Genomic DNA, 27,036 nt, shown 5'->3' on the forward strand with positions numbered 1-27,036 from the left:
GCAGAGCCCATGTTATACCTTTTTTGTGTTGCTCAAAGTAGCTATAATTATACCTTATTTACCATAAAATCATAACAATCTATAAAAGTGATTGACTACAAAAAGCATACTCTGCTGTATGGCACTATTTTTAATGTAAAAAAACTTTAAAATAGGTAATCTTATCTACCACTAAATATAATTCAAGACAGAAAGTAGAATGGAAGATTTAAGCACCCTACAAATCTGAGTTAATTATTACACATTCCCCTCTATCCTATCCCTTTAAAAAAAGATATTTGTAGTGAAAGGAGTATTGACCCTACTTTTTCTCAGTCAATGCTTTGTTCTCCAAAGTTTGATGAAAACTCAGTCATTACAATTTGGTAACTTCAATTCTATTATTGCAACAACAGATGTGTATTGATTAAATCAGAACCTAAGAGGATACAACAAAAAATGTCCTTAAGAAATCTTTTCATTTCACAACAGAACAACAAAAAAACTTCATGAGAATGCCTAAAGACTGTGTGCATATTTGAGAACATAACAGTTTTGTTATTGTTTTATTACTTGAAAAATGACTGAAAATTAATGTGCGCAGTATGTAAAATGGGAATAATAATACCTTTATCCAAATGTGTTAGGAGGTATTTTTAATGCTAGGACTATAAGGCGATAAAAATAACGAACATTATATTTACTTATATTTTTCTTTATTATATATTTGAGTATTTGATACCTCCCAGCTTTTAGAGGAAAATCAGAAAAAAAAAATTCCGCTTATTTTATCTTCTTCCTTCCTCTTCTGAAACAGTACCTACTGACTACAGCTCATTTTTATAATCTAAGTTTTAGGAAACACTTACAAATTGCCTATAACAGCACTTTGAGGTAGGTATTGAAAATATTTCAATTTTACATATGAGGAAAATAACATTCAAAGAGATTAAATGATTTATTGGTGATCACATAAGCTGTAAGTGCCGAAGCCAGTATTCAAATAACCTCTTGACTTAAAGTCCAGAACTTCTGAACACTAAAGCCTACAACTTTATCTGAGGCTAGTTTCATGGCAGATAAGGGAATAAATTAAAGGAGTAGACAGTTGCTTAGCACTGTATCTAGCTGGGGAGGAAAGTCCAGAAACCTAACTCCTCTATCCTGTTCCAACTTTACCCTCCTTTCTCATCCTTTCTTGCTCTCACCTCAAGTGGATCAAGATCAGGCTGTCAGATTTCTTAACTGTACATACAATTCTGTGCAAAGTAAACACAGGAAGAGTGTGTGAGAGTGTGTGTGTGTGTGCATGTGCGTGTGTAGTTGTCAAGATTTTCTTCCCCAGTACTAAAACTGATTTAAGACTGCAATTTAAAATGTAAACTTAAATTTAAACATCATCTTCCAATCATTTTACAAATAATATACTTTTTCTCTTAGAGCTCACATTTTCTTTAATGTTAAGAGATGTCAATTCCAATTAATTTTGCCACTGACTATTCTTTTGTAAATGAAAATAAGTCTTTCAAATATTGTTAATGAGTGGCAGGCATACTTGGATAACTAGGATACTTGAACAACACTCCATTTTAGAATGAAAACGGAAGCATATATCAGAAGTATACAGGAAAAAGAAGTATATATCAGAGCTGGAAGGAATAGTCTTCATCTAATCCAATCTTCATTTGACAGACAGGAAAACTGAGGTCCAGGGAGCTTGCCTTCACTACTCCAAAAAAAGGTTTGTTAGAAGAGCTTAGGCTACAACCCAGGTCTTCAAACCACTAGTTCAGAGCTCCTTCCACAATAACACAACTCTTTTTTGGTAAATGTGTTAAAGAATGTGATTTCCCTACTCTTATCAGAATACTTAAAAGAAGCAAAAATACCTAAACTTTCATTAATTAGTGAAGTGTCCCCTTAAGCAGTTTACCCTTATTATATACACTGTTATTGAGGTCTATAAACAGAAATTCATAATAAATTAAACTACATGCTATTTTAAGGTTTGTATGGTCTTTCTGCCAAGCAAACAACAATGTAAATAAATAAAAAGTCAGTTAAGGCACTGATACTTCTTGACTCTCTTTTTAAAAAAAAATCTTGTTTTACATTTCATCTATGTGGCATATACGATGGTAGCACTAACATTTCCATTCCTAGATTTAAGAGAGACCACATTTTTGGTCATTCATAAACATGTAACTTTTAATTAACCCATAAACATTCCACATGATTCAATTTTTTTTAACATACTATGCAAAAATGTCAAATTTCATGCATCGATTAATGTGCCTCTTTGGTATTTCGAACTGTTTTTCTCAGTGATTTCTACTTGTACCAATAGTTCAGTAGCAAATAGTATATCAAGATTTTCAAGAGATAAGTTTCCAAACCAGCATCACATACCTTTTGTTGTAGTTCTTTTACAGCAGAATCTCTGTCCATGCATGCCTGACGGAAGGCTTCATAAGCTTTATTGAGCTGCTCTCCCATGTTTTTATCCATTCCTCTCTGTCCTGTAGCATCACTGAAAAGGATAGTGTCAATAACAAAGATCTAAAGGGGGGAGAAATCAAGAAAGAATGGCATCATTATTGAATAAACACAACTTTATTGTGCACTTTATAGATCTAATAAGACTTAATGAGTATTCTGTTATGTATGTAGTAGTTATAGTCTAGAAATGTGGCCAGCAGTATTTGAGAAACCATGCATTTTCATTTCACAAACGTCCAAGAAACAAGGGGCATTCACATTCACAAAGACATCATTTTTAAAATGGTAACTGACCAGGCCACCTGAACCTATAGAAATGTGCTGGGCTATTTTATTCACATTACGGTGCATTTCATTAGAAGAAAAAAAAAAGCACAACTGTGGTAGCAATGTGGGGAGGAATATCTCTTACTAAACGGACAGTTACTTCCACTTATAAGGTAAATTCTTGCTACATTGAAATTGGAGCAAAATTAAATAGATAATAAATGTTTGTAGATGGAGTTCATACTGTTGTTATCTCAGAGCAATTAAAATGTGTGAAAATGCTCTTATTTTAGCACAAAACCTAGGGAGAGCTGTTGTCAGATAGTACATTAAAAAAAAAATACATCCCTTCAGTCCTCTTCCCATAGTAGCTCTCCAACCTCCCTGCTGCTTCTGAACTACAGGTTATATGGTTGGTAGAGGTAATTTGAGAATGCCCTTGTTTTATACTATCAGTTGGTATAACAGCTCCAGCTGCCTGCCTTCCTTGGTAGAGGCCCACCTAAGGGATGATTCTCCTTTCCAGTTGGGAAGGGCACAATGAGGGGGAAGGAGTCCTCTATTAGCCATAGCTGTCACTGTCAAAGTCAAATTATTTTACCTCTTTAGAAACCCTCCATTATCTCAGGTTCTGATAGGGCACAAGATTTTCCATTTTATCCTAACATCAGTCCTTTATAAATATTTTCCTACATGGAACATTCCAATCTTAGGGAAAAAATGCCATCTCACTTCAGGATATCAAGTGTCAAATAGTTAAGTGACCAATCAGCTGTTTCCTAACAGCAGTAAGAGTAAGATTTGTACATCATTATTATTTCACTCCCACCCAAGTAACTGAAGGCCCCTTAATATCAACTCATTTATCCTGTTTATCTAATGATTCACAGAAGGTGGTTCTTTTTTAACTGAAACATTTCAAGAATCACTGTCTTTAGCAGGGTCAAGCTGGTAGAAAGTGGCCTTGAAAACCCTAAAACATCTATAAGCAGCTTGGTGGCAAAATGGTTATAATGCTGTTCTAATCCTACTCACTGTGTGACTTTGGGCAAATCATTTAACCTCTGCCTCAGTTTCCTCATCAGTAAAAAAAAACACTCAGGATTGTTCTGAGGATAAAGTAAGATATTTGTAAAGCATTTTGCAGACTTTAAAGTGCTGTAGAATGCTAGCTATTCTTATCTATATGAATGTGAATTCTTAGGTCGTTAGAGCAAAATTTGTGATAATTACTCTAAAGAGTCCCTGACTACTACATGTCCTGAAGACTGGCAAGAGGCATGTAAAAAACAAATATCCACCGTTTAGTCTAAATATTACTGCAAATGTGATATTGATTGAAATACATGTCCTAAAATTATATATCAGATCAAAAAATCCAGTCATTCCTTAAGCAAGGCTCACATTGACTATAAAATTCAAAGTACATGCTAAAACTGACAAATCATCCACAAGAACATTCTAGGGAGCCTGGGGATAGGTAGTCTTTGAACTGTATCATACAAATTCCACTTCAAGAAGAAAGCCATTGAACAATTTCCTCATGGATGCATCCCATTTCCCCAAATGGAAAAAAATGCTGTGGAAACAAACTTCAGGTCAATGCAACTAAACAAATTATATATTTAATTCCTATCTCAAGCCAGGAAAAAGAATTGGGTGTTGTATCAGTGACACTGACATTAAAAAAAAAAAACAAAACAAAAAAACTGTCTCCAGGATGCAGCTAATTAAATTGGACAAAATTCAAATACTAACACCCTGAACTTTAATGCCACCGGTCCTTCAATTTTTTTGTTGTTTTACATTTGCTAAGTGCAAAATTAATTTCACAATTTAAGAAACATATTTCCACTGCATTTTGGTCAGCTTTCCCCACAATTTTGAAGGCTCAATCGGGCTTTTGCTTTTTCAATGTTGGGATGGAAAACCCTAAGGCCCAGCAGGATTAACGAACTCTGGCTTCCTCTGCCTTACAGGTATAAAGACCCTCTGCGAGTAGTCAGTCACAGGCCAGAATGTGGGCTTACTCTTTATTAAATCACCAAGTTTTGTTTGTTTTTTAAAGAGTTATTCGCTGCTCAAATTCACACATTCGCGATTTGCAGGGTCTCCCTCCTCCCCCCGGAAAGGAGTGTCCTCAGGGGCTTATTTCTACAGGGAACCAGCGAGCAACTAGGATGGACCCCTGGCCCAAGCAGAGGAAGCGAAACCGACTTCAGGCCTGGGCCGCGCGCCTTCGGAGCTCAGACCTGGACCGTCTGGGCCGACGGACACCTCGACCCACTTCGCAGCCCGGCTAGGAAATGACAGCAAACGTTCCCAGTCTCTTCGGCTGCGTGGCTGCTTCTCTTCCCCGAGGGCGAAGGAAGAGAGAGCTGAGAGGGCTGCGGACTTCTGGGTGGCCCGTCCGGCCTCCCCAGGCTCCCGCGGCTCCGGGAGGGGCGGGCTCTGGCCCGTGCACAGCTGGCGCGGGGCCCGGCCACCCCGGGGGAGGATGGGGCGGGAGGCCGCCCACCTGCCCGCCTGGTTTCCCCAGCTCCAACAGGTGAGGCGAGGAAGAAGCGCAAGGAAAATAGCCGCCCTCGGTCGCCGTGTGCTTCCTCTTCCCCTACACCAGCTTGAAAAGGAAACCCTGCGAAGTGAAGGAGAGGGGGAGGCGTCCGAGGCAGAGAGGTCTGCAGTTCCGTGTTCTCAGCAGTAACCGGAGGATTGGGGCCTCCCTCCCCATTCTAGGTAGGGCCCTGTCACCGGCGGGGAAAGCAGCCCCAGTATCCTATGACTCAATCCTGTTCTGCCCGTTTCCCAGGCACACTAAAACAGGTCGTTCAAGTGTTTGAGCCAACCTCTCTGTTAGTAACACACACACACACACACACACACACACACACACACACACACACGCACGCATAGAAAGTTCTCCTGACCCAGGGTGATGGTGCTCCTTCAACTGTAGTTTTATTTTTGAAGCAGAAATTCAATGGTGCAGGAACTCATTCTTCTAATTTATCATTTCAGAGGCAAGATCTTCCATAAGTACACAGACCACCCCTATGGCTTAGACTTCAGCAAAGACATCTGGGCCTTCCTTTCCTCAAATGTAAGATAGGGATGAGTGGGTGGAGATTTGCAGGAGGCTTCTCTAAGCTACTTTATGGCTCTAAATAGCAGAATGCTATGATCGTACCACCAAAACACTTGAATGAGAGGACAGATTTAGAGCAGGAAGGGACCTCAGAGTTCATACTGTCCAACCCCTACATTTTATGGAAGAGGAAAAAAATAAGTCCCAGAGAAAGAAGTGAGTGAATTGCCTGAGCCCGGATTTAAATGGGGATCCTCCAAGTCCAAATCCTGGGTGCCTTCCATTGATTGCACTACTCTGCCTCCCCCCAAAAGTGAAGAGTAAAGATCTTTAACTTTAAATACTAAGTGGATTTTCTGCCACTTACCTAGCATTAATGTCACTGTAGTCACATGTCATTATGAAGGATAAGCAACAAGTTGCTTAGAATTAATGGAAAATCTCCCCTTTGCTCCCTCCTCCAAGGCCTGGAAAGATAGGGTGGGGAACCTGCAGCCTCAAGGCCCCATGTGGCCTTCTAGGTGCTTGGGTACAGCCTTTTGACTGAGTCCCAGTTTTACAGAACAAATCCTTTTATTAAGGGGATTTGTTCTGTGAAGTTTGGATTCAGTCAAAGGGCCACACTTGAGGACCTAGGGGGCCATAACGTGGCCTGCAGGCCTCAGGTTCCCCACCCCTGAAGTCCAACACCCTTTTTGTTTCAGATGAAAAACTAGGGCCCAGAAAGGCAAAATTTCACTGCCCAATCTCATACAAGCCAGTTGGGAGACCAACTAGATCCTAAATCTCTTGATCACCAAGTCACTTCTCTATCACTAGATCCGAAGAAGAAGGCAGGTTTGGGTTAAATTTCACAGGCCATTGAAAGTACATTTTTAATCTAATGGAGACAAACAAATGGAGACACTGTCAGAGAATTTCATATCAGACACTAGCCAGCTCTGTGACTCTAAACAGGTCACTAAACTTCTGCCTTCACTTTTTCATCTGTTAAATCAGAAAAATAATAGCACCTACCTCATAGGGTTGTTATGAAGATGAGATCATTTTGGGTTTTTTTTTTTTGGTGAGACAATCAGGGTTAAGTGACTTGCCCTTGGTTACACAGCTAGGAAGTGTTAAGTGTCTGAGGCCAAATTTGAACTCAGGTCTTCCTGACACCAAGGACAAAGCTCTATCCACTTCACCACCTGGTTGCCCTATGAGATAATTTTTGTAAGGATCTTTATTAACCTTAAAGCATTATATAAGTGGTAGCTATTATTGTTAGTATATCAGGTCCTACTATGGATAGCTACTACTGGCACTTAACATATCCTCAGAATTTTATTGCATGAAGGGACATTAATGATCAACTAGTACTAGGAGACTTTTTTTTTTTTACAGAACAGGATGCAGCCAAGAGAAGTGAAGTAACTTGTTGAAATTCACTCATCTAATCAGTGGCAGAGTTGGGATTGATCCCAGGTCTCCTAACTCCCAGTGTGACAGTACTCTTTCCACTACAGCATTCTGCCCAAAATTGTCTATTTGGAACACAATGAATTTCAAGTATGTGATTTTTACATGGAGGGTTAAATAGACAAGACCTAAAGAATACGTGTTATTTCTTATAAGAAAGTAACCATTTGTTATATTCTGAATAAAGTTAAGAACATATCACAGGGAAAAAGAAAAAGACATTTAGGAGGTGACATCAGGTCTTTCAAATGTTTTCTCCCAAAAGGGGTGGGGTGGGGTCTTACACACTGGACAAAGTATAGTACTGGATATATGGTATCCTTTTTGATTTTGTTGTCCATGACAAACTAGCATTATGAACGTACTGAAATACAACAATTAAGGTTGCTGTAGAAATGATTAGATAATAAGACTAGTGGCTGTGTCTGAAAAAATGGCAGAAAAACAGTCTAACATGGAATTTCCAAACAGAAATATAGGATGCATTATTGTTTTACAAATATGAAGATGCACCATTCCCCATAACAATGACAGGAAGATTAAAAACTCATTTTCATTTCCTTTTGTTTTAGTTTCATATTCAAAACTGTCTTGTCTTTTCCCAACTGAAAGGGAATACCAGAAGAGGGTCAAAGACACGGGGAGGAAAGGAGGGTAAAGGGTCCAGAAGGATTTCCTTAGAAATGTGAGCATAGATTTAAAACTGAAAATTGCTTTAGAGATCATCTGGTTCAACCTCTGAGGTCCCAACAGGGAAAGTGACTGCCTTAAGATCTGGAAGTAGGAAATGGCAAAGCCATTGTTTGAACCTAGCTCTTCTGAAGTCTAGTACTTTGGCCCACAGTCCACAATACTCCTGGATGTGGCTGGGACCATATTAAAATGTAATTAGGAAATATTTAATAAAATAAAAGTAAATGCAATAAAATTAAAGCTGTCAATATGTGTGGCCCACAAGGATCCTCACATATGGATTAGGGCCTCCATTTCTATTTGAGTTAAACACTACTGCTCAATATCATACTGCTGCTCTCTTCTCAAGAATTCCTAATAGTGAATGGGTCAAATGCCACCATGGGCATTCCAGTCTTGTCTTTCCATTCCTGGATATTACAGATTTATGGTTTCTGTAGGGGATTTAGGATTTCAATTCAAGTAGACTTTTTACTGGCATAGAAACTAATTAACAATAGGTTATTTATAAGAATCTGGTCCAGGTCTGTGGTCAACCAGGGCTTAGAGAGTCTGATCTAAGATTAGTGTAGGAAATTAGTGCAAGATCCATGGGCAAAACATGGATCACAAGTGAGGTTTCCAAATAATAGTATAAAAAGTTCTTGATTTGGTGTCAGAAAGCCTGTGGTTAGAATCCTGTCTCAAACACTTAAAGCTTGTATGACAGTGGACAAGTCATGTTATCTTTGGGCCTGTTCTGTTATGTGTAAAATGAAGGGTTTGGATCAAATGATCTCTTCCACCTGTATGATGCTCTGACCTGCATCATCATACCTATATCTACCCCATGTAATTCTTGGTGTTGGTCACAGAGTAAGTAAGGATGACTCTGGTTGTACCCCAAACTTTCTTTAATTGGAATTTACAGAAATAAGTACAGCCATTTGGATATTTGCCTAATGGCATGCAGTGCCTTCCTGGATGCTGCTCCTCTTCCCCCTGCAATTTCTAGCACTGCGCTAAACTCACAATACTAAAATGTTTATTGAGCACCTGCTGTAACTAGAGTGCTTTCTTAAATGCTGATATACAAAGAGGCATGAGGCTTAGTCTCTGCTCTTCAGGAGCTTATATTCTAATTGGGAAGATGGCGCATATATATATATATGGAGAGAGAGAGAGAGAGAGAGAGAGAGAGAGAGAGAGAGAGAGAGAGAGAGAGAGAGGAGAGGGGGGAGGAGAGAGAGAGAGAGAGAGAGAGAGAGAGAGAGAGAGAGAGAGAGAGAGAGAGACAGGGAGGGAGAGAGAAAGAAATAACCAGAGAAGGCAGCATATGCTGGGCAGCTAGGTTAAGCAGTGGATAAAGCACTGGGCCTGCCCTGAGTTGAGATCTAGCCTCAGATACTATCTGTATGACCCTGGGAAAGCCACTTACTTGTTTGCCTCAGTTTCCTCATCTGTAAAATGTAGATAATAATTAGCACCTACCTCCCAGGGAGATTGTGAAGAATTTGATAATAATTGTACAGCACTTAACACAGCACATAGTAGGCACTATGTTAGCTATTACTATTATTTTTGAGAGCTTATAAACAATAGCTCCTAAAGGAGGAAGTGATAACACTGACTAAGCATCATCAGGAACTTCCCTTCTATTTCTAACACTGAATGTACTCAGGGGGAATCTTTAACTCTGGTAAAATCCCCCAAATCTTTCAGCAATAAATGCTGAAACATGCTATGTAAAAAACGGAAATAACAGAGATTAAATAAGTACTCATTGTCTCACAACCTACTGCCACAGGATGTCCCTCCCTTTTATTTTTTCAGATATCATAAACCACACAAAGGGCTAGGCCTACTTATTGTTTGGAAGATAGAAGAAAAGTGGAGCTGGAAGTGCTATGGGCATTTATCAAAAAGGGTCTTTATGGCTTTTTTTTTTTAATCCTGGGCTAAAAAGATCACGAACCCAATAGTTAGGAACATGACTTAATTCTCTATTCAGTGAAACCTTATACTGTTCAATAAATGCCTGCAACCTTACTGCCTAGTACAGAAGACTGATGGGTGGAAAGGGCATTATAAACCTTAAAGTACTTACTACAGAAATGTGATTATTCTCCCTAACCAGTTTCCCAAATCTCTGTAGCTCTGTGACTGTTAGCTGAACTGAATTAAAATAATTAGGAAAATAATACAACCAGGTTACTGGAGGTTTAGTTTTGCTTTTTCTTTCCAGAGACTGGATGCTAAGTCGACTAAGGCTGTTAGACCTTTTACTAGGGTAAATGTGTCAGCATCTGTTCTTGGCTTAAGCACAACTTGGGAAAGTAATTTCAGCCATCCTACAAGGCCCTCTTTAGCTTTAGTTAAATATGAATTTTTAAATAAACTAGTAAATACATTTTCTGCATTGTACTATTACATTTTATTTCTAGTATGTCACCCCATATCACTAAAAAAAAACCCCAAACCACCACAATGACTTGGTTATTAATAAGATCTGTGATCATTAACTTTCAGATAATAATTGTAAAGCTCTTAGCACAGTGCTTGGCACATAAGTGCTATATGAATGTTAGCTATTATTATTTCTATAATGCTTTAAAAGTAAAGTACTTTTGAGTATAATCATCCTCCATTCTACAGATGATATTGTGGAGGTAGAATAGATAAAACATTGCTTTATTGCATTGTGAATGAATACTAAATTTTGAGTTAGAAGATCCAGAGTTCAAATCCTGGCTCTGCTACTTGTTACCTGTGTGTAACTTTGCACGAGTCACTTCTTCTCTGGGGTAAATAACCTCAGTTTCTTCATCAGTAAAATTGGGGATTGTCTCCTCCCAGCTTTTAACTTGCAAAACCCGAGTGAAATTAAAGTAGCTGTAAATTTTGTCCCCTCACTTACTAGCTCATTCCTACCCCTGGCATCCTTGCAGTTTTTTAACCTCTTAGAGGCAATACATACTAGAGGAGGAAAAGCTTATTTGTAAAGAGTAGCTGATGGAAGGAAGAAGAAAGAGGGACAGACAGAAGTCAGGGAGATTTCCACAGAAAGACTTTAAGTTACAATTTAAAAATTTCTGAGTAGTCATTTAGCTTTGTGAATCTTTCCAGCTATAAATGGGAACTAGCAAAATCCTGCATAATTATGAAGATGTACTGTGTACTCCGATCACTGGCACAGGACTGTGAAGTTGTTTCTAATTGTCCTGCTTTTAATTTCCCTGAGGACACCTATAGGTTGTTAGGAAAACGTTTGCAAGTTACAACTCGTTTCATTAAAAGTAATTGTGATGAGTCCAATGAGAGACTAAATGAGGTTTCCAAGATTTCCACAGCTCCATTTCCAGCAAAGACGTTTAATGTTTAACTACAAACGTTTTTAACAAAAGTTTAAAAATCAGATATAATTTTACTGCTACGCTCAATGAAATTACTTATGTTGTTAAACATTTGGAATAATATGGTAGACATTTCTAAGTGAAAGGCCACAATCACTCTCCAATTCATATCCATTATTTTATCAACAGGCTATGAAAATTCAAGCTGGGCTAGTCGGAGTTCTATTGCTCTTCTAGCAAACAGCAATTATCCTTTTTAACAGTGGAGATGGGTGAGTTTCTTAAATTTAAGAGATCCATCAAATTTTGCTCACTTGGTCTGTAGAAAAGCAGGAAATTTGGCATTAGGAGTTCCTTTTATATCTTTAACCTATTCCTGAACTATCAAAGTGATACATGATAAGAGAAAGCTGGCACAGTAGATGGCTCAGTGGATCTGAAGTCAGGAAGTCATCAACAAGCATTTATTAAGGGGCTACTATGTGCCGGGCACTGGACTAAGTACTGCGGATATAAGGAAAGGCCAAAACCAAAACCAAACCAAAACAAAAAAACCCTTAAACAATCCTTGTTCTCAAGGAACTCACAAATCTAAGGGAGAAACAACATGCAAACAACTATGTACACACAAGACGCTGTGCTGTTTCAGTCGTATCTGACTCATGAAAAGCTAACCTGCCCTGAAAAAAATTTCATTTAGCATCATAATGTACTGTAACAAGAAGTAAAATCTTACATTGTTACAAAAGTAGCACACAGAAGTTAAAAATCGTGATATCCATTATACTGCCCAGAAAAAATATCACTAAAACAAAGCTACTTTCATATCCCAGCAGATGGCCCATAGTAATTGTGCCTTGTTGGTCTGCTTATAATGAATGATACACAGTTCATCACCTTGTACAACAAATATTTGTCTTCAGTTTGTCTGCGGACACCAGTTCTCTTTTAAGAAAAATGTTTTTGGTGTATGATGGACAATTCACTTGTTCCTCAAAGAAGCAGCAATTTCCTCAATTCAATTTGCCCAATCACCTCCATCCCACTTGGACTCTTAGGACTTCTATACAGCAAAACTAAAGCCTGAGGATTAGGAAAGAGGACAGAGACTCAAAAGAGCAACTTCCTTTGGAGATAAGAATTCAAAAGGGCCTCACAGTGTTATCAGGAAGCCACCACCCTAAATTATAATTGTATTACACTTCCTCCTCACCTCTGCTGAAAAGAGTCCCTGCTCAAATATCATGTCCCTCCCAAACTACCTTTTGTTTATCTACTCTGTGAAGCTGAGCCTGGACCTGAAGTCGGGAAGACCTGATTCAAGTCTGGCCTCAGATGCCCGCTAGCTGTGCGAACCCGGGCAAGTCACTTAACATCTGACTCAGTTTCCTCATCAGTAGAATGGGGATAATAATAGCAGCTACCTCCCCAGATTTTTGTGAGGATTTAACGAGATAATAACTGTAAAGCATTTAGCATAGTGCCTGGTATATAGTATTATATAAATGTTAGCTATTATTGTTATTATGTATGTTTATACTATATTTTTGGTATGTACTTGTTGTCCCCTCCATTAGAATGTAACCTCCTTGTAAGAAAGTATTGTTTCATTCTTTGCACTTATACTAGCTCAGTGTCTGACACATAGTAGGTAGTTAATAAATGCTTGTTAACCCAATGACTGAAAATTTTAACATTTTATATGACAACAGGTGATATTACAATGACAAATTAGACTAACACTTTGTTTGTGAGTCCTGAAGGGCAGCTGGAGAAAATATTTGTCAAGGATGCAGCCTGTCTCCTTTAGAATAAGGCATCCTACAGGGGGACAGGGGACACCAGTTCCAGATGACTAAGAAATGTCTATCCCCGGAGGGGAAAGGGTCAGTTCAGGCCATAGCAGTTTGACAGAAACAGCCCCTGGTAAGAGCCAGCTCTCTCAGCCCTAATTCTGGGCTCAGCATGCCATCTTTGGTTCCATTATCTGGTCTTGAGCTGACATTTTTCCCAGGTTGGAATCTGCTGTACAGACAACCAGTCTAAGTGCTCATGCCTAAAATAGCATTCATTATAAATGAACAAACTGGATTCTTGTTTGTATGTCCCTAGTGAATTTGGTTAGTGTGAATATGCCTCCAGAGTTTTATCACCTATGGCTGAACTTTTAGAAAAAAAAAAAGAAGAAAGAAAGAAGACTTTTCAAAGCTGCAAAAGGCCAGACCCTTAATTAGAATAACCCCAAAGGGCAGATATCCAGTGAGGCCCAATTTGAAAGAGTAAGTCAGCCTTACTTCTTTACTATACCAGCCACTAAAATAAAACTCAAGAAGATACACAACAAGGGGCAGCACACTACAGATATCTGTGCCAAAGGGCAGTCTGGCAGTATTCTAGGTATTAGCTAATTAGTACTGGCAGCCCTCAGCAAAAGTGAAAGTAGGTAAATAAAGGTCTGTCATCAGTGCCCTCCTAACCCAGTCCCCTTTCCTTTCCTCCTATTATGTCTGACCAGACCACCCCTCTTCCATACTGTTGTTGCTATTATTCAGTTGTTTCTGACTTTTCATGAGCTGATTTGGGGTTTTCCTGGCAAAGATACTGGAGTGGTTTGCCACTTCCTTCTCCAGATCATTTTACAGATGAGGAAACTGAGGCAAACAGGGTTAAGTGACCAACCCAGGGTCACACAGCAGTGCCTGAGGCTGGATTTGAACTCAGGTCTTCCTGACTCTAGGCCTCCTGTTCTACCCATGTCACCATCTAGCTGCCCTATGGCAGTATGCCCATACTAAAGCTCTTCAACTCTAATTAGCATAATGACTTTCAGTTTAAGATATCTGAATAATGATGCTCTGAATTACAATAAAGCTCTTTAAAGCCAGAAAGTGGTAAGGTTGAGTTGTAGACGGTGATGTCAATTCCACTTAGGACTTAATTCTGGAAGTGGTTCAGTGGAAGGGGGACAGCTGTCACTCTCCTTCTTCTACCTTAAAATAATAACCATCTTGTTTTCATTCTTAGTTCTTAAGGAAGTTTATAAAAGATTTTCCTTTTTGAGCCAGGAGCTTTTTTCCAGAGGGTAGGAACTGTTTTTACCTTTGTATTAGCCTGCCTCTTTCATCTCCTACACCTGTTCCCTGAGGGAAGAGGAAGAGGAAGGCTGGTGAGAGCAGAACTTCCATCTCCAGAAGTGAGGTTCAAATTCTGCCCCCAGTTTTCAGAAGGAAGATAAGTGAAATGGGCTCTGCCATCTGACCCTTTACTTCCCACCCTGTGCTTAGCTTCTCCTGTCTGATCTCCAGCCTCCTCTGGAAAGAAGAGTGTCTCCTTCTACTCAATGATGAACATCTAGTCATATTCTACACATCCCAGTTATTCTGGAATTCTGTAGGTCATCCTCCAAACCCCATTATCCATCCCCCACCACTTGATTCCTTATTCCCATTCCCCTCAACCCTCCCACCCCAAAGTCAGGAGCAAATCCTACACACTCCTTCCAGTGTACCCTCTGGAGTACTGGTTCCACAGACAACTGATGTTCCTTCATCCTCGATCTTTTCATTTCCCACTCCTCCCATCTGCTAGCAATCACTGAGACCTGGGGTCTCCACACAGCCTCCCTGGCCCTTTCTGGTACTAGCTGCAATTTCACTCACTCCCCTCAGCTTACTGGTTGAGGTGGGGGAGTTGGAATACTCCATGCTCCCCACTGCCACTTTACCTTTCCTCCTTTGAGGTTCATGCTATTCATATCTACCACCCAATCAAAATCATGGTAGTTGTTATCTACAGACCTCCATATCACTCCCTGTTCTTTCTCACTGAGTTTAGTACCTGGCTCACAATTGTTCTCTCCTCCCCACAACTCCTGCCCTCATACTAGGGACTTCAACATACATAGTGACTCTCCCTCAAACACCCTAACCACTCACTTCCTCCACCTACTAATTTCCCATGATCTACTCCTCCACCCAACCTCAGGTACACACAAAGATGGTAACACCCTTGATCTTACCACCCACCTCCAGGCTCGAGAATTCCGAAATCCCCTTATCTGACCATAACATATTGGCTTTCTGCCTTTCCCTCGGCCATCTCTTACCAACCCCTACTCTTCATCCACACCTAGAACTCTAATCCCTGAGCCCTTCACTTCTCTCATCACCCCTGCACAGCCATTCTCTCCTCTTTTCCCTATCTTAATCCTTTGCTGAATCAATTCAACTCTATACTGTCCTCTTTTCTTGGGTCCTCCTCCACTGTCCCTCTATCATATCAATATATGTATATCATATAATTCCCAGTCTTGGATCATTCCCAACTTCTGCCACTTTTGCTTTAACACGTGTTTTTGTTTGTTTGTGGAGGCAATCATGATTAATTGACTTGCCCAGAGTCACACAGTTAGTGAGTGTCTGAGGCCAAAGTTGAACTCAAGTCCTCCTGACTCCAGGGCCATTGCTCTATCTACTACACCACCTAACTGACCCCTACACCATCAAGCTGTCCACATACATGCACTGTTGAAAGAAAGCAGAGAAAATCATGTAACCATTCTGACTGGGTTCACAACCAATTTATTTTGTATAATGTCAACTGGGCCTTCACTGCTGTTATGTAATCATTCAACACTTCCCTTATCAACTCTCTATCTCACTCTTCAAAGTGGCTCTTCTAAACCTTTTCATCCCTCCTCAAACTGAGAACCTTGCCTTGCATTTTATAGAAAACATTGAGGCCATTTGCCTTGAGCTTCCTCTTTCCTCATCTCATATTATTCAGATGCCTTATACCACGATCTCCTCCTCACACACAAAGAGATAGCTTTATTCTATCCCAAAGCTAACTCTGCTGCCTGCAAAACAAATCTTTCCATCCCCATCTTTTCCAATTAATTGCCCTTCTGTCTTTCCCCCTCTTCAATTTCTCCTTATTGGCTCCTTTCCTACTGTCTACAAACATGCCCATGTCTCCTTCATCCTCAAAAAACCCTATATTGATTCATCCCACATAACTATCATCCTGTATCACTTCTGCCCTTTGTGGATAAATTCCTTGAAAAGGTCAGATACAATAATAGGAGCTTCCACTTTCTCTCCTCTCATTCTCTTCTTTAACCTCTTATAACCCAGCTTCCAATCTCATCATTCCACTGAAACTGCCCTCTCCAAAGTTACCAATGGTCTCTTAATTGCCAAATCCAATCCCCCCCCCCAATCCTCATAATCTAACAGTAGGCACCTAATAAGAGTCTTCTCAGTATTTCCACTGAAAATGTGCTTTCTCCAAAGCATTGGCTTCCCAAGTGTTAACACATTTTTTAAACAACTACACTCTAGTATTGCATTAAGAGAATCTAAGTATCTGCCTTGACACATTAAGTTTCTTCACAACACAAATTAACATGAAAATTAAACAAAAAGGGAAATGTTAGAACTGGAATGTCATCCCATCCAGTCCCCTCATTTTACAGAGAAGAAAACTGAGGCCCAGAGTGGTGAATCAACTTGTCCAAAGTCTTGAAACATCGATGGCAGAGGACTCAGATACTCCCAAGAGTCTGTCATTTGATACTCTTTAGAAATGAAGACTGTAATCCATGGTTGGTTGAGGGAAATAGACGTCCACTTTCTATGCTAGAGGCCTTCAATAAAGATACCATTGGAACACTGTAAAACAATCCTCATTCTGCACAAAACCCCTGATGTTTAGGACAATGCACCCTTCACCCTGGAAGCAGAGCCCTACTTAAACAAACAGTTAAAAGTCAACTGACAGGCTAGGAAAATGAGCAAACAACAGGAAAAAAAATCAAAACGATGAATATTGAAAATTACTATGGTGACTAAGAATATCAAAACACACACCCAGAAGACAACAAAGTCAAAGCTCCTACATCCAAAGCCTCCAAGAAAAATATGAATTGGTCTCAGGCCATGGAAGAGCTCAAAAAGAATTTTGAAAATCAAGTAAGAGAGTCAGAGGAAAACTTGGGAAGAGAAATTAAAGTGATACAAGAAAATCACGAAGAAAGAGTCTTGTAAAGGAGACACAAAAAAATACTGAAGAAAATAACATCTTAAAAAACAGACTAGGCCAAATGATTAGAGGTCCAAATGCTCACTGAAGAAAATAATTCCTTAAAAATTAGAATGGAGACAAATGTAAGCTAATGACTTTATGAGAAATCAAGAAACAGTAAAACAAAACCAAAAGAATGAAAAAAAAAATAGAAGACAATGTGAAATATCTCATTGGAAAAACAAATGACCTGGAAAATAGATCCAAGAGAGAGAATTTAAAAATTATTGGACTTCCTGAAAGCCATGATCAAAAAAAGAGCTTAGACATCATCTTTCAAGAAATTATCAAAGAAAACTGCCCTGATATTCTAGGACCAGAGGGTAAAATAGAAATTAAAAGAACCCACTGATCACCTCCTAAAGGAGAAAAATGAAAACTGCCATGAATATTGGAGGCAAATTCCAGAGTTCCCAAGTCAAGGAGAAAGTATTACAAGTAGACAGAAAGAAACAATTCAAGTATCGTGGAACAGTCGAGATTTAGTGGCTTCTACATTAAAGGATCAGAGGACTTGGAATATGATATTCCAGAGGGCAAAGGAGATAGGATTATAACCAAGAATCGAATCACCTACCCAGCAAAACTGAGTATAATCCTTCAGGGGGGAAAATGGATATTCAATGAGATGGAGGACTTTCAAAGCATTCTTGATGAAAAGACAAGAGCTGAATAGAAAATTTGACATTCAAATACAAGACTCAAAAGAAACATAAAATGGTAAACAAGAAAGGGAAATCATAAGGGATTTAGTCATTTTAACCTGATTATATTCCTACATGGGAAAATGATATTTGCAACTCATAAGACCTTTCGCATTACTAAGGTAGTTAGACGAAGATTATACAGATAGAGGGCACAGGTGTGAGTTGAATATGAAGTGATGATCTAAAAAATAAAATTAAGGGGAGAGAGAGAGAGGAACATACTGGGAGAAAGAAAAAGGGAGAGATAAAATGGAGTAAATTATCTCAGATAAAAGAGGTAAGAAAAAGCTTTTACAGTAGAGGAAAAGAGGGGGGAGGTGAGGGGAAGCAACTGAACCTTACTCTTATCAGAACTGGCTCAAAGAGGGAATAACAGACACACTCAATTAGGTATAGAAATGTATCTTAAGCAGGAGGGGAAGCGGATAAGAAAAAGGGGAAAAGGGTGATAGAAGAGAGGGCAGATTGGGAAAGGGGTTAGAAGCAAAACACTTTTGAGGATGGAAAGAGTAAAAGGAGAGAAAATAGAATAAATGGAGGCAGGAATAGAATGGAGGGAAATACAGTTAGCAACAGTAACTGTGGAAAAAAAACATTCTGAAACAAGTTTCTCTGATAAAGACCTCATTCTCAAACATATAGAGACATAAAAATAAGAGCCATTCCCCAACAGATAAATGGTCAAAAGATATGATCAGTTTTCAGATAAAGTAATCAAAGCTATCTATAGCCATATGAAAAAATGCTCTCACTAGTGATTGGAGAAATGCTAATTAAAATGGAGGTACTATCTTACACCTATTAGATTGGCTGATAGGACAGAAAAGGTAAATGACAAATGTTTGGAGGGTATGTGGGGGAAAATGAGACTTTAATGCATTGTTGGTAGAGTTGTGAACTGATTCAACCATTCTGTAGAGCAATTTGGAACTAGGCCCAAAGGGCTATAAAACCATGAATACTCTTTGACCTAGCCAATACCACCACTAGGTCTGTATCCCAAAAGAGATAAAAAAAACAAAAATGAAAAGGACCTATATGTGCAAAAAATATTTATAGCAGCTCTTTCCTGGGGGTAAAGAATTAGAAGCTGAGGGGGAGCCCATCAACTGGGGAATGGCTGAACAAGTTGTAGTATGTAATTACAATGCAATACTATTATACTATAAGAAATGATGAGCAGGATGCTCTCAGAAAAACCTGGAAAGACTTGCATGGGCTGATGAAAAGTGAAATGTACTATGTACAAAGCAATATTATCAGATGATCAGCTATGAATGACTTAGCTATTCTCAGCAATAAAAGATCCAAGATAACTCTGAAGAACTTATGACGAAAAATGCTATCCATCCTCAGAGAAAGAACTGATGGTGTCTGAACACAGATTGAAGCATACTTTTTTAACTTTATTTTTCTTGAGGTTTTGTTTTTTGGTCTATGTTTTTTTTTTTTCCCACAACATGACTATTATGGATATGTTTTGCATGATTACACATGTATAACCTATATTGAATTGCTTGCCTTCTCAATGAGGGGGGTGGGGGAGGGAGGAAGGGAGAGAATTTGGAACTCAAAGTTTTAAAAATGAATGTTAAAAAATGTTTTTACATGTAACTGGGAAAAAAATCATTAAATAGAAGCTTTAAAAAAGTAAAAAAAATTTAAAGATTATTTCATCTAACAGTAATAAAGCATTTATTATGTATAAGACTCTGTGTTAGTGACTAGGGCAGGTTACAGATACAAAATGGCACTGCCCTGTCCATAAGGAACTTACGAGGAGAGATTGGGGGAACTTGGGAAGCTGGAAGGAAAGGATACATGTACACAGATAAATGTAACTGCTCCTAGGAATTGTTTTCCCTCCACTCTTTTCTCTTAATCTCTTTGCTGAGTCTCCCTTTTCTGGCTCTTCTTCCAACTATTCCATATTCCAGACTGTTTCTTTAGGAGTCTGCTCTTGGTAACTTGAGTCTTCTAGAAGGCTCTACCTTTGGTCTTCAACTTTTAATCCTTGTTTCTCTTTATTCAATTCAATCCATGAAATCTCTTAAGCATCTACTAGTAGTAAGACATTGTACAAGGGGCATGACATGGTAAGTCCTGTAACCTAGGAAGATTTTTTTTTGACATCTGAGTTAAGGGTGGATTGAAGACTTGAAGCAGGAAGGCCATTTAAAAGGTCATTCCAAAAGCTGAAATCAGATGTAGATGAAAGCAAAACATTTATAATTGGGAATTTTACTGATTTGGAGTGGGTAGATTTTCTTCACTTTACTGACAGGTTAGTTCACATGTGAAATTATTTTGAGGAGAGAAAGGACTAAAAATATATTAGAGTAGGATATAGCACAATTTTAAGGTCCAATGAAGGCTCATTTTAGTAGCTGTTTATTTTGTTTTGAGAAGAATCAGCATCTTGGCTTTTCTCCTTATACGTATCTGAAAACCAGACTGGTGGTCCAAGCAGAAAGGGGTTAGAGAGAACACCTGTTGTGTGAGTGGGGAAAGTCATTGTAAGCAGCAAGATCCAAGAAACTAATGACAGTGTAGGGGCACATGGAACTAATTCCACCTGCTGGCAGAAGAATCCTCTTAAACATCACACCAAAGAATTTTGCCCCAAACAGGTGTTACTCTCTTTCCATATGTTGTATATAGTGTATATGTATATAACAGTTACTCTCCATATCTAATCTACATACACACCCACACATAACTGCACATAGTTGTCAGCATGTTATCTCCTTCCATTAGATTTTAAGTTCCTTAAGGGCAGAGACTTTTTGCCTTTCCTTGTATGCCTCGCTCATAGCATATGGTCAGCCAGCTGACTACCACCCCTGGGGCAAAGGAGCCAGACTAAGCAGTGAGACATATCTGGGGAGAGACAGTGCTGGGCAGCTCAGGCCACCTCCAAAATCTTCCAAAACCTTAGCTGTCATCTCTTCTCAGACCCCAAGAGACAGTGAGCCCAAGACCATAAAACTAAGAGTCTGGGGAATGGCAATGTTTCCAAACAAGTGCTTTCAGTCATCATCTTTAGGTAAATGTAGGTAAAGAAGAAACAAAATTATAATTTCTTTCAGATGACTTGATGGTGTACTTAAAGAACTTAAAGAGTCAGTTAAACACTAATACATTGTTGGTGGAGTTGTGAAATGATCCAGCCATTTTGGAGAACAATTTGGAACTATGCCCAAAGGACTACAAAAATGTGCATACCCTTTGATCCAGCAATAGCACTTCTAGGGCTATATCCCAAAGAGATCAAACAAATGGGAAAAGGACCCACATGTACAAAAATATTCATAGCAGCTCTTTTTGTGGTGGCAAGGAATTGGAAATTGAGAGGATGCCCCATCAATTGGGGAATGGCTGAGCAAGTTGTGATATATGAATGTAATGGACTGCTATTGTGCTATAAGAAATGATGAACAGGCTGACTTTCAGAAAAACCTGGAAAGACTCATATGGTCTGATGCTGAGTGAAGTGAGCAGAACCAAGAGGACTTTGTACACAATAACAGCCACGTTATGCAATGACTAAGATTGTTAAACTGAACCCTTCTCAGCATTACGAGGATCTAAGACATCTCCAGAGGCCTCGGGATGGAAAATGCTGTCCACATCCAAAGAAAGAGCTATGGAAGTCGAATCGCTATCACTTATTTTTACCTTCTGTTGGGTTTTGTTTCATCTTTCTGATGGTTCCTACTATTGGTTTTAATTTTTTTACAATTTCACTAATGTGAAAATATGTTTAATGGGTATGTAAATGTAAAGCCTATATCAGATTGTGTGCTGTCTTGGGGAGGATGGGGGGGAGGAAGGGGGAGAAAAATTTTCAACTCAAAAGCATATGGAAGTGATTGTTGATAAATCAAAATAAATTAATTTAAAAAAACTAAAAAAAAAAAAGAAAAAAAGAGTCAGTTAAAAACCAAGTGGAACAATTAATAATTTCAGCAAACTTGCAGGACACAAAATTAAACCACAAATCACCAACATTTATATATAATACCAATAAAACCCAGCAAGAAGAAACATAAAGAGAAATTCCACTAAAAATTACTACAGAATGTTAAAATATTTGGGAATCTATCTTCCAAGAGACACAGAGCTATATAAATACAACTATATATAACTTTTAAAAAATACAGACATAACCAGAAAACTATTAATTGCTCATGCTCAAGCCAATATAATAAAATAACAATACCACTTAATTTATTTATTCAACACCATACCAAACTACAAAAGGAGTACTTCATAGAAAAAATAACAAAATTTATATAAAGGAAAAAATAGTCAGGAATCTCAAGAGAAATAATGAAAAGAAATGGGAACAAATGGGGCCCGAGTGCCAGACCTCAAACTAGATTACAAAGTTGTAATTATTAAAAACCATCTGATATTGGTTAAAAAAAATAGATTGATCAGTAGAACAAATTAGGTATGCAACATAGAGAAGCAAATGTATCTAGAAGTATAGTGTGGTATTTGATAAAAACAAAGATTGAAATTACTGGGATAAGGACTTGTTATTTGTTAAAAAAAAAACCTGCTAGAAAAGATAAATAAGGAATGAATCAAATTTACAAGAAAAAGGGCTAATATCCAATTGATAAATGGTCTCAGGACAAGAACAAATAGTTCTCTAAGGAAGGAATCCAGACTATCTATAGCCATATGAAAAGATGTTCCAAATCACTACTAATTAGAAAAATGCAAATTAACAATTCTGAAATTCCCCCTCATATTCAGAGAGGGAAAAAAAATGATAAAATAAGGAAAATAATAATGTTGGAGAGGCTGTGAAAAAACAGGCATATTGACACACTGTTGGTGAACCTGAGAATGTACCTTTCCCATGTGGAAAGCTATTTGGAATTATATACAAAAGGTTACTAAACTATGTGGCCTTTGACCCAGTTATACCACAGTAAGTCTTACATCTAAAAGAGATTAAAGAAAGAGGAAAAGTGGTAGGTGGCTGAGTGGGTGCGTGTAAGTGGATAGAGCACAGGGCATGGAATCAAGAAGGTGGAGAGTTCAACTGTGGCCTCAGATACTTTCCTAGCTGTGTGACCCAGAACAAATCACTTAACCCTGTGTGCCTGTTTCTTTATCTGTAAAATAAGCTGGAGTATTGGAAAGTAAACTACTCCAGTATCTTAGCCAAGAAAATTCTAAATAGGATCACAAAGTCAGATAGGACTAAACAACAACAACATATATAAGTGCAGCCTTTTCTGTGGTGGCAAAAGAAAAAATGGGAAAAAAAACTAAGAAGATGCCCAACAACTGCCTCAATAAGTTGTAGTTATATGAATATGATGGAATACTTTTGTGCTGTAAGAAATGAAGAAAGAGATGATTTCAGAAAGACATGAAAAAATTTAAATGCTATTGCTAGAGAATGAAGTGAGCAGAATCAGAAGAATAATTTATACTATAACATCAGTATTATAAAATGAACAATTCTAAGGACTTTTATAAACTACTTAAGAATGAAATAAGCAGAATCGGGATAAGAACTATTATCAATAGACTGACCATTCATGATTCCAGGAGACCACTGATGAAACATGCCATCTTTCATAGACATGTAACAGATTTAGGGCACAGAATAAGACATACATGTTTTCGTATATAGTCACTGTGGGAGATATTACACTGTGGGGATATTACAAGAAATTTATTTTTCTTTTCTTGGAGGGGGAGAAAATAGATTTCTGTTAATTTTTTAAAAACAGGTCTGTGTGTGTGGGTGATACAGATATGAAATGTCATATGAGGTCACTATTATTAGTTTTACTTAACTGTTTTACGTTACAAAAGACTTCTCAAGAAGTGAGAATAATCTATAAATGCATGTAATATAAAAACAAAAGCATCAATTTAGGGGAAAAAGGAAGGTGTAGAATAGGGTTGCCAGGCTGCATCTGTGAAGATGTCACTGAAGTCTTTGGCACTGTCAAATGGTTCAGCATTAGAAACTGAAATGATTTTATCAGTGGAAATGACATTAAGAAGGCATTACCATCTGCTTGCCACTGCACCCTAAGAATCATGGGACTTTTCTATCTGACTTGCAGCTGAATCTTCTATATGTTATTTCCCCATTAGATTGTGAGCTCCTTAAGAGGAGGTTGTGTTACTTTTCTTTCTCCCCAAAATTTAACATATAGTGTTTTGCACACAGTAAATGCTAAATAAATGATTCATCCATTCATAGTGCCTGATACATAGTAAGTGATTAATAAATATCTGTTGAGTTGCCACTACATCATACTGTTCTCAAAACCTATTTCCTTCTTTACAGATCTTCCTAAACCAAAAAGCTTCACCCCTTATCCTAGTGCCTACTGTGCGGCTGCAAATATGATTACTACTTTCTGTGGAACTGAGCATGCAAAATCAAAACATACACCATCACTTCAACTTTTACCAAGAAACACTTCCTTATGAGAAGCAATTAAGTCAATCTGCCCCAGTTCTTAGTGAAGAACTAGATGTCTTTTACAACTAACACTCCTCACAACCACCTACAAAAAGGTATCTACTAAAAAAGTTATCTATGCAAATAAAATAGGAAGGGTACTGAATTTAGTCAACTGAAACAACCAATCCAGATAATAAAGACAACAACTCATTGTCATTTAGTGCTTTAACAAAGGACTTTCTTCACAATAGCCCTGGGAGGTAAGTGGTATCTCAGTTTCCTCATTTGTAAAATAAGTGACTTCTAAGGTCCCTTCCAGCTCTGAATCCTGCAAGTCTAAGTTAGAAAACAAAAGCAGAAACAAGAATCATTCCCAATAAACCCACACGGAAGTAATCAGAATGGGAACAAGTAAGAGCTTTTATAATGTCAAGTTTGGTTAATAGGTTTTTTACTATACACATCCATCTTTACATTTGATTGTGGTTAATGCATGTGATGAAAAATAAAAATAGGCTGTCAGGTGTTTCTCTTTTATAAAAGGACTACCATTCAGTCATGTCAGCAAAAGCATATGTATTATATTACTATACCATAAAGAAAACTATCCAAATGGTCTGCTTAGCCAACAGCCAACTTCTTTTAGCTATTAATATGAATAATAACTTCACTTTCTATAGTCAATGCTTCCCTCTGACTTCATTCTGATACTCTCCAGAGTTCACTAGAGATGTCAATTGCTGAGTTATGCACCCTGTTTTCAGGCGATGATTTTCAAAGTGAGCAAAAATTTAGATTAATCATTTGTGAAAGTCAAAAAGAAGTTTTCTCACAAACTTTTCTCTTCCCAAGATATGCTTCTACCCCGTATAAAACCAAACCAAAGTACAACAGGGTCTAATGTTAGCTCCTTGAGGGCAGGGGCTGTTTGTATTCCCATCTTTCAGCACAGTGACTGGCACATAGTAATTGCTTTATAAATGTCAGTTGACTGTCTAATCAATCAATAAGAAAGCTTGCATTAAGCCTCTATTAAGTGCTGGGGGGAGGGGATATGGAGGCAAAAAAGCAAATAATTCCTGCCCTCAAGGAGTTTTCACACTCTTGAATGAAGAAAAATCTTCCTGGTTGGACGCTTTTCAATCCCCAGTCCTACCTTGGTGTTTCAGAATGTCAAGATTACAGTGCCATGGTGGATATGAGATAATGCATGGCCTTTATAGGGTGTTTTCTCTATCATACATTTCGAAAATCTACTATGGTAATTTACTGCTATGGTGGAAAGTCTTAGCAATGATCCTTATGATAAAATTTCCTTTATAATATTATGAAGCAAGTGACAAAAGAATGAAACTGACGCTTTTACCAGGAGTTTCGTTCTTGGTTTCTTTTGGGTCATACTATAGAGGAACAATTCTTGACAGAAGTTATACCTTTATAATGTTGCTAAAGAAGAAAAGAAAGACTATTTAGCCAAGAATCATCAGCTCTCTCAATAATATATTCAAAGTCCTTTCCCAGCCATCCTCAAGAGGAATGAAAATGATCCAGACCCCTCACATTTTTCTTCCTGTTATTCCACTGCCGCTGTACCGTGGAAATCACTTCCTCACTAATTTAGATTTACTCAAGAGAACTTTGTCATTTTTATAAATTATGCTCATGTTTTTGATAAATAACTTTTCTATGTATTAATGAGAATTCTTTCTTGTCATTTCCCCCTTGAAATCTCTGATCTGTGCTGAGAAAGAGAACCATCTTATTCTTCCTCATTGTAAATTTTGCTTGGCACTTATTACACCTCCTTCCTTACATGTGACATGCTGTCAAAAGCTTCTCCTATGAGATAAAGGAAACTTTTAAGTAGCAATGTTTTTGTACTTTTTGGTAATTAAAATGTGCCATTAGGGGACAGTTAATTTTTCTTCAGTTTAATTATGTTCACAGATTTCTTTAACCCTTGACTACTACTGTTTTTACTCTGTTAAATTCTAGGCTAATAGTGAATTTTACAGACCAAGGGGAAATATTATGGAATGGTACACTGATTCAACCTTTGGTGAGTTTCTCTTTACCATTTAAGTTGTGGTGACACCTCACAAGAACTGTGTAAAGGCCAAGAAAAGGCAATATGGTAGCAAGTATATTCACAATATTTCAAAACCTATTAAGGTTCAGAATATATTAATTGCAGAGGGTTGGCATGGTATAGTGGACAAGAGCTGTCCTAGGAGCCAGAAATCTGTTTTCAAGTCCCAATTCTAACAAATATTGGCTGTGTGATCATCTGTCATTTAACTTCTCCTGAGCTTTAGGCCAGTGGATTCAAACTCAAATAGAAACATGGGCTACTAATCCAGTACATAAAGATCCCTGTGGGCTGAATATATTAATTTAGAAAACCACATATTAACATTATCTAGATTCTATTGTATTATTTTGTTAAGTATTTCCTGTTAGATTTTAATCTGGTTCCTTCAA

General features: G+C 38.1%; 1 protein-coding gene across 7 annotated transcripts in view; it reads right to left on the minus strand.

The window, feature by feature from the left end:
• Positions 1–27,036, minus strand: part of TANK (TRAF family member associated NFKB activator) — an 86,820-nt gene that overhangs the window by 50,457 nt on the left and 9,327 nt on the right. For 5 of the 7 annotated variants that reach the window (XM_078146999.1, XM_021004880.2, XM_021004881.2 and 2 more), the window contains one exon: positions 2,389–2,538. In XM_078146999.1, the coding sequence (XP_078003125.1) occupies positions 2,389–2,538 (150 nt within the window). Of the gene's footprint in view, positions 1–2,388; positions 2,539–4,997; positions 5,018–5,263; positions 5,364–27,036 lie in introns of those variants that run through there. The other 2 variants (XM_021004882.2, XM_021004883.2) reach the window with 2 other exon arrangements.

This window comes from Phascolarctos cinereus, unplaced genomic scaffold (assembly GCF_003287225.1).
Source record: "Phascolarctos cinereus isolate Bilbo 61053 unplaced genomic scaffold, phaCin_HiC Scaffold_726;HRSCAF=1367, whole genome shotgun sequence".
NCBI classification, from domain to species: Eukaryota; Metazoa; Chordata; class Mammalia; order Diprotodontia; family Phascolarctidae; genus Phascolarctos; species Phascolarctos cinereus.